This window comes from Sminthopsis crassicaudata, chromosome 6 (genome assembly GCF_048593235.1).
Source record: "Sminthopsis crassicaudata isolate SCR6 chromosome 6, ASM4859323v1, whole genome shotgun sequence".
Classification (NCBI taxonomy): domain Eukaryota; kingdom Metazoa; phylum Chordata; class Mammalia; order Dasyuromorphia; family Dasyuridae; genus Sminthopsis; species Sminthopsis crassicaudata.
Window position 1 is genome coordinate 186,339,764 of NC_133622.1, and position 12,937 is coordinate 186,352,700.

The window sequence follows — 12,937 nt, forward strand, 5'->3', positions numbered from 1 at the left end:
TGTTTCAACTCAAGTCATCTGGAAAGGAAGGAGAATGAGCATCCATGTGGATCCAGTACTCAGGTTATACTAGGCTTTCATCACTCTGTCTAGTGTGATGTGGGTACTGGGTTGTCCCTCATGCTAGGGCAGCTCAGAGACACGGCAAGAACCAGGTGTCCCAGGGACATGATCATAGAATCCTATATTCAGATCTGGAAGACCTGATTTTACAGATGAGGAAACAGATCAGTCCAGAGAACTTAAGACTTGATGAATATAGAATTTGTAGCAGAGACAGGATTCAACCCCCAGGTCCTTCTACTGCTCTTTCCACTGCAGCATAGTGCTTTCTCTTGTGTTTTATAGGCAGAGTTGAGATAATGCTCAAGTTTCTCTGATTGGTTTCCCACCCCTGAGGTCTCAGGCAAAGAGGCTCCAAATAGCAGGGGGGAAGGGACATGGAAGTTTACAAAAATGGAGCTTCCAGAGAAGGGGCATAGAGGAGAAAAAGCCTATCACAGAGGGCTAACCAACCTCTCAAAAAAAGAAAGAACCAGAGGGGTTTTCAGACTTCCACAGTCAATTGGTGATATAGGGTCAACTACTACTGAAGCCCGGGTCTCCTGATTGCGGAATTCTTTCTCTCAAACTGTCCGGCCATATCAAACTATTGCATTCCTCCTGACAAATCAGTATGAATCTTGAAACCACATATCACCAAATCTTGAGTTTTCTTCTTTTTAAGCCGTCACACTTAAAATGGAAGATACACAGTGTCCAAAATTAACAGAATAAAAGACTTTTAAAAAATCTTTAAATTCAAAAGTGGTAAACACTCATTATCCTTATCCACAATCTCTTCCATATTCTGGGAATGGAAAAGGGAAAATGTGGAGTGAGTGCTAAAGCTACACTGAGTCTTAGAGCCACATAAACATAGATTTGGAACCACAGTGTCATAGAATCACAAAGTCTCTATGACTTAAAATCTTAAAATCACAGAACTCTAAAATCTTGTAATTATAGCCAAAGAATCTTGGAATCATCATATTTTAAGATCTTAGAATCACATAACCTAATATCATAGAATTTTAAAAGTCATAGAATTCTAGGATCCTAGCTAGAACCTTAGAATCATAATAATAATTTAGAATCATGGACTATAACTGCATTAAAGTCAAAGAATCTTAGAATCTGTCACATGATCATGGAATTATAGTTCTGTGAGCACTAGATTGAACCCAGTACACAGTGCTTGACACACAGTAGGCACTGAAATGCTTTTTAAAAGAATAATCAAAAGTGAGGGGGAAATTTTGAAGCTAAAACTAAAAGAAACAAATTTAAAGAAAGAATAACCATAGACTTAATGAATCTTAGGATCTCAAAATTAGAAAGTTTGCCATCATCCACATTTGCTGCTGGCAAAAAAAAAAAAAAAAAAAAGAAACCTACAGTTGAATGAAGGTGAAAGGATTCCTCCAAAGTCACCCAGCCTTGTCAATGGCATGCAGGTTTTCTGGTTTCCAATTCATTGGATTTCCCACTATACCATTCCATCTCTATATGTCATCCATCTCACTCCCGTCCTAGGTCTTTCTGCTCCATGCCTGGAGTCCTTTTTTGATTAAATCAAACTGGTTAACTTTCAAGTCCAGGTGTATAAACTAAAATTAGTGATTCTGAATTTTGAATTTAATTTTTCTGCAAAGGTAGCTCAAGTTTAACAGTAGGTTCCTTAGCATAGCTCCCAATGGAGATAACACGAAAACTCTCCTACACAAACATGCATCCACATTGTACCAACCTGAGGGTGCTGGGAAGAGTCTCAGGGGGAAAAGAGCTGCTCCCTAAATAGAAGAGAAAAGGGGAGAATGAGAGATTTCTTCACTGGTATCAATCTCCTAGATTTCAAAACCCATAAGCTTAAACCCTGGAAATCCTGCATCCCTGATGTCTAGTAGAGAGCCAGAGCTTCTTGCTCTGACTCTTGAAATAAGTCATCAAGTTTACTGACTTATCTCTTGCACCAAGGCTGGTTTTTATTCCTGCTTCCTTCTGGATGGAAGTGAGGAAACCTTCCTTCAATCTTCCTTAAAGTCATCTGATAGGGATATCTAGGACTTGCCATGTCACTTTTCATGGAGAAAAGGTGGCCTTCTAAAGCTGTACAGGAGGGTATATAAGCCCATGTAAAGAATCATGGGGCAACTGCTGGAAGGGACAATAAAGCAGAGAATTTAGATATTGAAGAGCTTTAAACATGTAGGACAACTAGATGGCACCATGGATAGAGCACCAGGCCTAAAGACCCATCTTCCTGAGTTCAAATCTGGAATCAGACATTTATTAGCCATGTCATCCTGGGCAAGTCACTTAACCCATCTTTGCTCTTCAGTTTCTTTATCAGTAAAATGAGGTGGAGAAAGAAATGGCAAACCACTCAGTATCTTTGCCAAGAAAACTCCAAAATGGCGCCATGAAGGGTTGGATGTGACTGAAAAACAACTGAACAACAATTTTATGTCTCTAAATGTAGAAGATAGGAGGGAACATAGAAGTGAGAGGAAATCTTAAATAAATAAATACATATTTCCAAACTCATTTTATAAAGGAAAAAAAAATAAAACCTAGCAAAGGAGAGTGTATTATTATTTCCTGGAGTCACATTGAGAGTTAATGGCAGAGTTGGGACTCTGACTTAAGTCTGACTGATTCTCTCCACTCTGTGAAATGTAGTAGGGATGCAGAAAGGCAGAAATGTTTCAAAAGCACCTTAATGGCTTAAGATATTTTTTTAATCAAAGGTTGCCTCTGTGGCTTTTATTAGTCATAAAACATCACCAACCACTTTAAGAAAAATCAAGACCTGATACGGACACATTGAGGGGCTAAATAACAATTCTGCTTTCCAGTGGCTTCTACTTCTAGACTGAATTCCTATGTTCAATTACCATACTTAAAGGCAGGGGAAAATAAGTTACTTTTTGACTCTGGGGGAAAGTAATGAAAAATACATTAAAAGAACTTCTGGAATGAATTGAACCTTTTCAGAAATAACAAAAAGTGGGTCTTAAGTGAGGTTTAGGAATAGAAATTCAGCAGTCCAGAGGTAGGACTGCTAATCCTGGAATTCAAGGTATTCTAGGGTAGTATTATAGAAATGAACAAACATAGTTGGAAGGAGCTTCAGAAATCTTGTAGTTCATCTACCGCTCAATACACCCATATCCCAAATGGTTATCCAGTCTCTGCTTGAAGAACTCCGGGACTGGGGAGCCACTATCTCCTGAGACAAAACTTCTGGACAGCTCCATTGGGAGAAAGTTCTTTTCCTCACAAGAAGCCAATATCTGCTCCTCTGCAACTTCCCCCTTGTTCCTATTACTGCATTCTAGGTCCAAATAAAATAAGTTTTAACAGCTTTTCCAAATTGCAGTCCACATTATAAAAATGTCAATTAACTTGTAACTCCTATTGAACATGGCAACTAGAATGGGAAAGGAAAAAAGCATTTATTAGAGCACCTACTATGGGCCAGGCAGCCTGTTAGTGCTTTACAAATATGATTTCATTTGACCAGATTCCAGGCCAATAAGTATCAGAGACTAAATCTGAACTCAGGTCTGCCAGACTCCAGCCCCAATGCTTATCCACTGAATCACCTCACTTCCTTAACTTACTGATGACAACTGGAATAGTACAGAGCCTTGGGAATAAGTAAGTTATATAATAAGGATCACCTGAGGAGAACCTCTTTAAATATTTGTAGGGCTGCCATATAGAAGCATTAGACTGGTTCTCTCTGCCCTAATTCAGACAATAGAATGATTAGCAAAGTATAAAAAGGCCAAGGGACAAGTTTAGGTTTGAGATAAGAGATATTCAAACAATTCAAACTCCCCCAAAATGCAAATGGGGCTATCTTTGCTGGCTTTTTAGCAGAGACAGGGTGACTTTTTGCTATCTATGTTCTATTTGAAGGGAGTTCTCTTCCAGGTATGGTTTGGGAGTTCCACTTTGATTCCCAAATTGTAATTCTGTGCTATATTTGAAGTTAAGTATTTCATCTCCCCAAATTCTCTTTTCCAAGTTTTGCACCCCTAGAAAGGATACTCAGTATTAAGAATCAGAAAATAATGGAGTAATCTAGTAGAAAAAGCAATAATGAGTCAGAAGACTTGGTTTTGAATCTCACTATATCTATCTCTAAGTACCACAATATCCATGCAGCATCTCCTACATCCATCCAGAACCTACTATGTGCAGATTACTGAGCTCAGCATTTAGGAAAATGTACATTTAGATCAAATATATTAGAATTAGAATGAAAAATAGATTTATGATCCTCAGGGCCATCGTAAAGCTAATGTTTATAGGGAGATAAACCACACACAACTAGGTAACACATGAATCCCTTAATACACTAACATTATCAAGGTTGCATAAAACTAAGCAACAAGTTCATTGGCCATTTTGCAAAGTTTTGCAAATCTGCACACAGTCATCCCTAGCTAGCCTTCATTTCTTTGCCTACCACAGCTCCCATATCTCCAATTTCCCAGGATGCAGCTAAAGGGTCTATTTTTTCCCAATAAGCTTTCTCATGAAGGAACGTCCCTTCATTTTGAATATATACATTTTAATTTCATTTATTGATTTTGATAATTTTGTCCCTGGTCTTTTCTTTCCCCTTCCTACTTCAGTGTATTTTTGGTAGGTCACTTCCATCCTGATAACACATTCCCTCTCACTTCTACTTACTAAAATTTATCTTTTGAAAGAATCCATAGAAATCAAGTGCTATCTCTATAAATTTATCCCTGCTTTCCAACCCCTTCCCAAGTGAAAATGGTCTCTATCTCTTAAAATTTTTCCCATCATATCCCATTCATCTGAAGCTCTCCTTTGTTCCTGGCACATCACACCTTGTGTTGTGTGCAATGTCAAGTATAAGTTTAATGACCTTTAGTAAACTATAAACTTCTTGAGGACAAGGATTGTGTCTTTGAATCTCCAGCCCCAGCAAAAAACCCTGAAATTGCAGGCACAAATTGCAGGCTTACTGAACTGATTGATTTACATAATTGGCTCCTCTATTCCTCTTCTCTTTACTTCAGAATCTATCACTTTTGATGAAACTAGCAGAGAATAAAGCTGATCCAAATTGCTAAGACATGTGCCAGTGTGTATGAGTGATGTAATAGAGAATGATGAAATCATTTAAATTCTCTTGTACCCTATGATTCCAATAAATTTAAGCCCAACATGGTAGAGAACTACGATGTAAATCAATCCAATCTTCACTTGAAAATTTCTCAAGAGGACCTCAACTTGAGTTCATCCAGTCCATTTTGTGATATCTCTAATTATTAGAAAGTTTTTCCTTCTATCAAATCAAAATCTGCCTTTCTGCATTCTGACAGATTCTTCTAATTCTGTACTCTGGTTCCAGGTCAGATAATTCTAATCCTTCTCTCCTTCAGGCTAAACACACTCAAACCTATCCACCAACTCTTCTGTGACTTGACTGATTGCCTCAAAGTAGATGCAAATAGAAACATTTTGGTCCTGTTTGAGAAGGAAGGACAAACAACAACAATCCTCTTTGTGAACATCCTCCAGTTTATCAATGTCCATATTATATCTCTTCTTCCTGTTGATCCTCACTTAAACACCTTCCACTATATATGCCCTCTTAGGTTTCTGAATTTCCTGAGCTGAGCCCATCTTCTTCACAGGATCATAGAATTACTTGTTGTATGCTGAGGGCATCAATCCAACCCCCTCAATATTTATATAAGGAAATTGAAGATTATGGAACTCAACATAGTCACCATGTGAACCCAAGTTGACTTTCTTAAAAGTCTGACTTTCAATTTCATACTTTCCACTACCTTATACAGCCTACATTCAAAACATAAGTGATTCCTTTTTTCATATTCTGTTCCTTCCAGACCCAAATTCCAGTCCTGAGTCCCATCTAAAGTCTCTCCTACCAAGGAGTAGTGTATAAATTCCTTAAAAGCACAATTGTACATAAGAGCCTTGTTCTGATTACAAAGAGCAGCTAGATGATATAGTAGAGAGTCCGAGACAAAAGTCAAGAAGGTCTGAGTTCAAATATAGCTTCAGACACTTACTAGCAGTGTGATTCTGAGCATCTTACACTTGTGTGTACAATAAGCCAGAGAAGGAAATGGCAAATCATTCTCGTATCCTTGCCAAGAAAACTTCAATGGAGTCATGAAGTCAGACACGACTAAAAGAAATGAACAAAGAAATTTTCAAGGTCAACACTCTACCACTACAGCCTCTACACAACTTCTCATCTCAAGAAAGAATGAATCTGCAATAAATGAATTATTGAGATAGAAGGACAGTGCACATTCCAAGTATGGGATCTTCTCTGTGCAAAGGAAATAAGAGAATTCTGTGTTCCAGCAACAGCAAGCATGAGAGGAGAAAGGAATAAACATTTATATAGTTCCTACTATTCATCAGATGCTGAAATAGGTGCTTTTTACAAATATTATTTCATTTGATTCTCATAACAACCCAAAATGATAAATGCTATTATTATCATCTCCATTTTACAGCTGAGAAACCTGAGGTCAGATTTGAATTTAGGTCTTTTTGACTCTGAGACCAGGTTCTAAACAGTACTCCAACTAGTAAGCCAGTGAGGCTGAACCATAGACTTCATGAAGAAGAAGAATATATAATATTTCTAGAAAGATAAACAAGAGGCAGGTTTTGAAGGCCTTTAAAAGTCAAACAGAGGATTTTGTATTTTAGCCAACAGATAAAAGAGACCTGCTGGAACATCTCAAGGAGAAAAATGGCATCATCATACCTGTTTCAGGAATATCAATCTGATAGATGAATTTTTTCAGAGGAGAATGGAATAGAGGAGAATGTAGAGGCTGGTCATCACAATAGACTAGGTCAGAAGCAATGAGGTTCAAGAATGAAGTAGTAAATACAGAGAAATGGCTAGAACACTTAATGTGAAGGTGAAATCAGCAAGATTGATAGGTGGATGTGAGGGGTCTGTGAGAAGAAATAGTCCAAGATCTATACAACAGCTGATTAATGAGAAGGATGGTGTTTTCACCAGAAATATATAGGAAGGTTTAGAAAAACCAGAAGATTTGGGTGGAGATGATGAGGGGATTATCAGTTCTTTTTGGACATGCTGAATTTGTGATTTCTCTTTTTTTAAGCCCACCTGTTTTTCTCTTCCTTCAAGGCTCAGCTCTGGTGTTTCCATGACGCACAAAACAGGAAGACATCAACTTTTCCTATGCTTCTTTATCTGGATCTCTCCTTTGACTCCTTCAATTCAGTTATTTCCTTTAGAGCTAGGACTGTGTTGTATGTTTTAGTTTTTTTTTGCTTGTTTGTTTTTTATTTTTGGTCTTTTTATCTGTACTTGAAGGCATACAGTAGATGTTTAATAAATGTTTGTTGAATTTAACAGACATTTGTTAGATGCCAATTATGTGCAAAACACTTTTTTTTCCCTACCCTGTATCACAGTCACAAGTATGCATGTTATGTCTCAACTCCACCACCACATCAGCTCTACCCTCCTGGAGATTCTAAGCTACTTGAGCGTGGGTTGATGGTAAAGTAGAACATATACACATATAAGTGTAATTCAAAGTAGAAAGTGAAGGCTGCTCTCCTGAGGTTTTCATTGTTTAATTTTCAGGCAGCTTAGAAAAGTGTTGGGTAGTCATTGCTCAAAGCAGAAACCCTGGCATTTTTTTTTTTTTATCAGTACTCGTTCCCTTTTTAAAATCTGGACATTGCCAGGGCTTGTAACATCTAATGAACACTCATAGAAATTTCATGATTTTATATTCAAATATGATGCTTGGCCATCTGGCCCACTTAAAACCAGCCATTTCTTGGAGATGATTTCCAGGTTGGTTTTTGACTTCAATTCTTACTAGCAAAACATTGGTTCAGACAATTCTCATTTAATTCATTCACTCATTCCTACTCCCCCTTTCCCATATTTTCAGTTCTTTTTTATGATTTTATAGCACTTCATACTTTTCTTATGCATTTGCCATATTTTAATTTGTATGACATTAATTTGTGCACATGTAATCTTATGCAATTTAAACTGTATGCTCAGCAAGGACAAGGATTGTTTTATCTTTCATATTTCTTCCCATATAGCCTTGGTTCATAAAAGGTCCATAATAAATATTGTGAAATTTAATCGAATCACTAGAGGACATGCATTAAGCTCATGCATTCTTAGTTATAAATAATAAATAACGAGCATTTATTGAAATTAAGTAATAAACAATGAAAAGGCACAAACTTTTGGATGTCTGCCTCCTGTGTCCCACTGGGCTATGAAGAAGGATCCTGGGTTTTCCAAAACTTATGCCAGTAGCTTCCCAAATTCATCCACATTCTAAAAGATAGGGAAGCTCTACTGAGAAGGCCAGTGACAGGCTGCATAGCTATCATTTGAGGCCCATCTTAGCTCAGTATAGAAGGGCAATCACCAGAGAAGTGGCCATTAGCTGGCAATTTTTTTTGGCCTCTTTAGTTGAAAGAAGACCACTTGGAAAGATACAGAGGAGAGTCATTATTCCTGTCCCTCTTTGCTGGTTCAGTTCCTCGAAATTCTTTTAAAGCCCATATCAAATGCTACTTCCTCCAAGAAACCCGACCCAATCCACTGCTTAATCCACTTGCATCCTCCTTAAATCCCCATCTAACAATTTGCTTGCATCTCTCTCATACCTAATATGGAGATTATATTTATTTGTATAATTTTGCTCTATTAATAATAGTTCTCATTTATACAGGGTCTTGAAGCACTTTTCTCACAGCAGCCATTAGAGCAAGAATCAATCTCCATTTTGCAAATGAAGAAAAAATTTAGAGAAATTATCGGATTTTACTCATGATCAGAAGTAGAAAGGGTCATTATTGGGATTCCTCTTAATAGATTATAAATTTCATGAGAAATGAAGTGAAATTATCACCCTATCTTGTCTTTGCCAGGATATATAGAAGCTGCTGGTTGCATAGTAGATAGGACTGTGGACCTGGAATTAGGAAGACCTGAATTCAAATCCTGCGTCAGATAATTGCTTGCTGAGAACCCTAAATAAGTGATTTAATTCTGCCTCAATTTCCTCATCTATAAAATGAGCTGGAGGGAAAAAATGGCAAACCATGCTAATATCTTTACTAAAAAAAAAAAAAAACAAAACCTCAAATGGGGTCACAAAGAACAGCAGACAAGTGAAATGACTGAACAATATCATCAGCACCCACCTTGCAGGGGTTGTAAGTCTCAGAAGAGATAATATTTGAAAAGTATATTCATCCCTTTCCCCCCTTCACTTAGCATGGCATTCTACCAACAGTAAATACTCAATAATTTGTTTGCTGAGCTGAATTAAACCTCACCTCTCTGAGTTTCATCTTTCCTATTCAGGCAAAGTGGCAGAACATCATTTAGACTACTTTCTTCAGAGAAGCACTGTAAAGATAAAGGAGATAATTCTCCCTTCCTACTTGGAGCATACAATGTAACAGTGAAATATGTGTAGCTATTATAAATACTCCTTTGAACAGCTCCTGCAAGGAAACTAGAGATTACAATATAGAAACAGCTCACAGGACCTGGCTTCATATCTTAGCATAGTCATTTCATATGCAACTTTGAGTGACTTCCTTTCTCTACAATTCAGTTCTGTCCTCTATAAAATGAGGGGATTAAACTAAATGATACCTACCAGAGACCTCTTCAGTGATAGATAAACATGCCATTCCTTGGATCTGAGTCCAAATAGAGGACTCAAATCACAGCATGTTGGGGTTCCAGACCTCTGAGAACATCTAGCCTACTCTAATTATTTTACAAATGAGGGAACTGATGCCCAAAAAGGGGACAGATAGAGCTACTGCCAAAGTAAAGATTTAAATCTTGGAGTCTAATTGTTATTGCAGGTGTTTGGGATTTTTTTTTCCATCACTCTAAACTGCCTTTATATGTTGAGATGTAGTATAGTTATTTTTTTCCACAAGAGGAGTAGAAGGAGGAGGGAGAGGAGGATGAAAGAAAGAAAGATAAAAAGAAAGAAGAGAAAGAAAAAGAGGAGGAAGAAAAGAAAAGGGGGGAATAGGAAAAAAGAGGAGAGAAGAGGGAAGAGGAAAAAGAGAAAAAGAAGTAGAAGAAAGAAAAAAGAGGAAGAGGAAGAAGAAGAGGAGGAAAGAAGAAGAAATATAAGGTGACAAAGGGGAGGAGAGAGGATGGGAGAAGAGGGAAAAGAGATGAGGAGGGGGGATAGAGGGAGAGAGAAAAAGGGAGAGGAGAATTATTAATGCAAAGGAGACAGATTTTGGCATTTGAATGTAAAACTTTGTATAACAGGAATGTATCTTCTCAGCTGCCAGTCTTCAAGGACTTAGCTGAAAGCCCAGGTAACATAGGGAGATGGGCTTGTTCCCTTGCAATCAACAATTAGATCTTAGTTTGACAGCCAGCATTCAGCCAAGTTCACCATCTGTTTTATGAGCCAGACAGCCTTATAACTAAGTACCTCTGGACTCCAAAATGAACCCTGGGTGGGGTGATGATAGGCGGGTGTTTTATGCCATCTGTATCTGTATTTGCTTTGCTTTCCTGAACTGTCTGTGTATCCAGCTTCCCCTTGTCTTGGCTGCCTCTGAACAATGTCTGCTTCACTGATTTTACAAAGCAGCTTTTCATTTCCTCAGCAGACCAGAGAAAATCTTGCAAAGACAAATGCTCCAGACTAAGGAAATGGGGATCCAAATGCTGTCTTTTCTGCCTTTAATCACACAAACAGCTATGTCAATTAATTAATGGAGTGGTTGATTAATGACAGCTAGAATCTATATAGCACAAATATTGTATCATTTTATTTTCACAACAATCCTGGGTGCTACTAAAATTCCCTTTCTGCAGATGAAAAAACTGAGAAGAAGTGATTTACCAGCTGTGTGACCTGGTAAGAGTCTATAGCTAGATTTGGATTCAGGGCTTTCAGTCTCCAGGTTCAGCATTATTCCCACTGCATCACCTCTTGAATATTTTATCAACATAATAGCAAGGAACCTTAAAACAAAGAATATCAGATCTGGGAAAGAATTTAGAACAGAGAATGGCAGAGCCAAAAGGGACTTTAAGTGTCTTAGAATCAGAGGAGAAGAAATGCTTTGTTCAGGGTTACATAAAGAACCAAGAGTGGCAGGGGCAAGATTGAACCAGTTCATCTCCTTCACAGCCCTGATTTTATAGACAAAGTCTAGAGCATGACTTTCCCATCCAGCTAGAACAGAGCTAGCATTTGAACCCGAATCTCCCTGACATCCAAATTTAATGTTCTTTCTGGGTCCTCACATGCTTTACTGAAAGCCAAGAAGGTAGGACCTGTAAATCAGATAGTTTTCATTTTGGAAATGGGGAAACAGAGAGAGAAAATGAAGCCTTATTAAAGTGAAGATAGGCATAAATAGGTCTTACACCAACATCTGAACAATTCCATGATAGAATAATCATATCTTTTTTAAATAGTTCAAAGAATCAAAAACTAAACATTATTGACAAATAAACAAAGACCTATTATTTGAGGGAATTGTGCTAATCAGTGAACTCAATTTATATTGTGCTCCCAGGGAAGAGATCAAAGTCAGAACAATTACTATCGACCAGAGCATGATCTCAGAACAAAAGCCTGAGGCTAGAGGAGAAAGGAGCGCCTCTGTCTAGAATAAAATAATAAAATAAAATAGATCTTCCTGAGCTGTTGCTGACTTCCTTGGCAGCCCATCTCCCAGTCACTTGCCCTTTGTCCTGCAAACCACCAGAAGGGTAGTGGGGCAAACAACAGGCACTGTTGCCTCATTTCTAGCATCCCATCCAACTCAGAGCTGGAAGAGACCTTCCTATATAATCTAGTGACATTGGTCTCCTTGCATTTCTTCTCACACAACATTCTATTTCCAAGCTCTGAACATTTTCATTGACCTGCCCTCATATCTAAAGTTCTGTTCCTCTTCATATCTAAAGCTCTGTCTCCTAGCTTCCCTGACAGCCTTCAAGTCCTAGCTAAAGTCCCCCTTATTAGAGAAAGCTCTTCAAGGTTCTCTTTAATGATAGTGGCTTCCCTCTAATAATTATCTCTAAGTTATCCAGTGCATGTCTTGTTTATGCCTACTTTTCATATTTCATATTTGTCTTCCTCATTAGACTATGAGCTTCTTGAGAGTAGAGATTGTCTTTAAATGTCTAAAGTTTATCATTATAGCATAATGCCTGAGCATTTAGTAGCCCGCCTAATAAATGATTGTTGACTTGACTTAAAAAGTTAAGCAAGGTTTTTGCAGTAGGCAGGATTTGAGCTAAGAGTCAAAGGAAGTCAGGAAAGCTATAGGACAGAAGAAAAATGGAAGAGCATCCAGTCATGGCAAACAATCAGTGAAAAGGCATGGAGACATCATGCAGATGGAATTTCATGTATGAGAAACAATAGTGTTTCTGGATGATATGGTACATGGAGAAAAGTAAAGTAGAAGGAGACCAGGAAGATAGGGAAGGGACAGGTTATGAAGGATTTTAAAATCCAAACTGAGGATTTAATAACTGACCATAGAAATAACCAGGATCCACTGCAATTTATTGAGTAGATGATGATGTAGTCCAACTTTGGCAGCTGAGAAGAGGATATATTAGAATAAGAAGTGACTTCAGGCAGAAAAGCCAATTAAAAGGTTATTATAGAAGAGTGAAGAAGGCCTGCAGCCAGATGGCGGTTGTGAAGGGGAAAAACTGAAGATGTATATGAGAAAAATGGTAAGATAGAAACAAAACCTAGCAACAAACTAGATGGGTAGGGTGAATACAAGTGAGGAGTTGAAAATGATACTGAGGTTGGGAGTTTGGGTAGAC

At 37.9% G+C, this 12,937-nt stretch overlaps 1 protein-coding gene across 3 annotated transcripts in view; it reads right to left on the reverse strand.

Moving 5' to 3' along the window:
- The window catches only part of DOK7 (docking protein 7), a 315,723-nt gene that overhangs the window by 220,370 nt on the left and 82,416 nt on the right, over nt 1-12,937 (reverse strand). For 2 of the 3 annotated variants that reach the window (XR_012483344.1, XM_074274599.1), the window contains exon 8: nt 1,790-1,832. The exons of the other annotated variant lie outside the window; for it this stretch is intronic. Coding sequence is in view for 1 of the 2 variants with exons in the window: in XM_074274599.1 (XP_074130700.1) it covers nt 1,790-1,832 (43 nt within the window). In the remaining variant the exon portion in view is untranslated. The remainder of the gene's footprint in view (nt 1-1,789; nt 1,833-12,937) is intronic. 3 annotated transcript variants of the gene reach the window in all.